This window comes from Morus notabilis, unplaced genomic scaffold (assembly GCF_000414095.1).
Source record: "Morus notabilis unplaced genomic scaffold, ASM41409v2 C11356078, whole genome shotgun sequence".
Classification (NCBI taxonomy): domain Eukaryota; kingdom Viridiplantae; phylum Streptophyta; class Magnoliopsida; order Rosales; family Moraceae; genus Morus; species Morus notabilis.
Genome location: NW_010385995.1, coordinates 1 through 988, shown reverse-complemented (window position 1 = coordinate 988; position 988 = coordinate 1). Strand labels below are relative to the sequence as shown.

The window sequence follows — 988 nt, the reverse complement described above, 5'->3', positions numbered from 1 at the left end:
TATTCATCATAGAGGCTAGTAGTTTCAAAGTTCATAGAATCCTATTTGCTGCACAAGCTTCCTTTGGAGAAGTATGGACTAAAACCGGACCACCCTTTTGTCGAGGACTACGCGTCTTGCCAAATGGCTATCATGCCGGAGAACTTCTTCTCTGAGGCTGACAAGGGGAAGATTGTGTTCAAGAGATCATCAAAATGGTGGTTCTGGGAAAAAGGAATCGAGTTCGACGACAAAGAAAAGATCGAAGCTGATGTTGTCGTCCTCGCCACTGGTTATGATGGTAAGAAAAAGCTCAAAGCCATCATGCCAGAGCCCTTTCGCAGTTTGTTGGAGTATCCATCTGGTCTCATGCCGCTATACAGGTAGAAAGAACAAAATTTTTGATATTATAAAAGAACCTCATTAAAGAATTAGTCTCAAATATTGTGTTTATGTTGAAATCTCTTTGTTGGTGATCAGGGGTACTATCCATCCTTTGATCCCAAACATGGGATTTGTGGGCTATGTTGAGAGTGTGGCGAACCTACATTCGTCTGAATTGCGTTCGATATGGCTGGCACGGCTAGTGGACGACAAATTCAAGCTTCCGGGTGTGACGGAAATGCTCGAGAGAACACTGAAGGAGATGGAAGTCATGAAGAGAACCACCAGGTTCTACAAGAGGCACTGCATTTCAACTTATAGTATCAACCACAGTGATGAAATATGTGAGGAAATGGGATGGACTTCTTGGAGGAAGAAGAGCTGGTTTTCAGAGGCATTTAGCCCCTATGGTAGTCGAGACTATCTGAACTAGTTCTTGATTAGATGTGTCCTCTATAATCGTCTCTAGCTATTTATGTACTATTTGAGTGAAAAATAAAAATAAAAGAAAAAAGCAAATAAATTGTAGGGGAAAATTCAATGCATATATAGTGTATCCAACATATAGCATGATGCTTTATGCATGTGTAACTTATTCATATTCTTCAATAATATTGATTCTTCT

The 988-nt window shown here is 40.2% G+C and overlaps 1 protein-coding gene across 1 annotated transcript; it reads left to right on the top strand.

The window, feature by feature from the left end:
• Window positions 1–18: 18 nt before the first annotated feature.
• On the top strand, window positions 19–796 carry LOC112094998 (probable flavin-containing monooxygenase 1; the record flags this gene model as incomplete). The annotated part of the gene is made up of 2 exons (XM_024176687.1): window positions 19–362; window positions 460–796. Coding segments are annotated over 2 exons (681 nt in total), but the record flags the coding sequence as incomplete, so codon positions are not given.
• Between the last annotated feature and the right edge of the window lie 192 nt (window positions 797–988).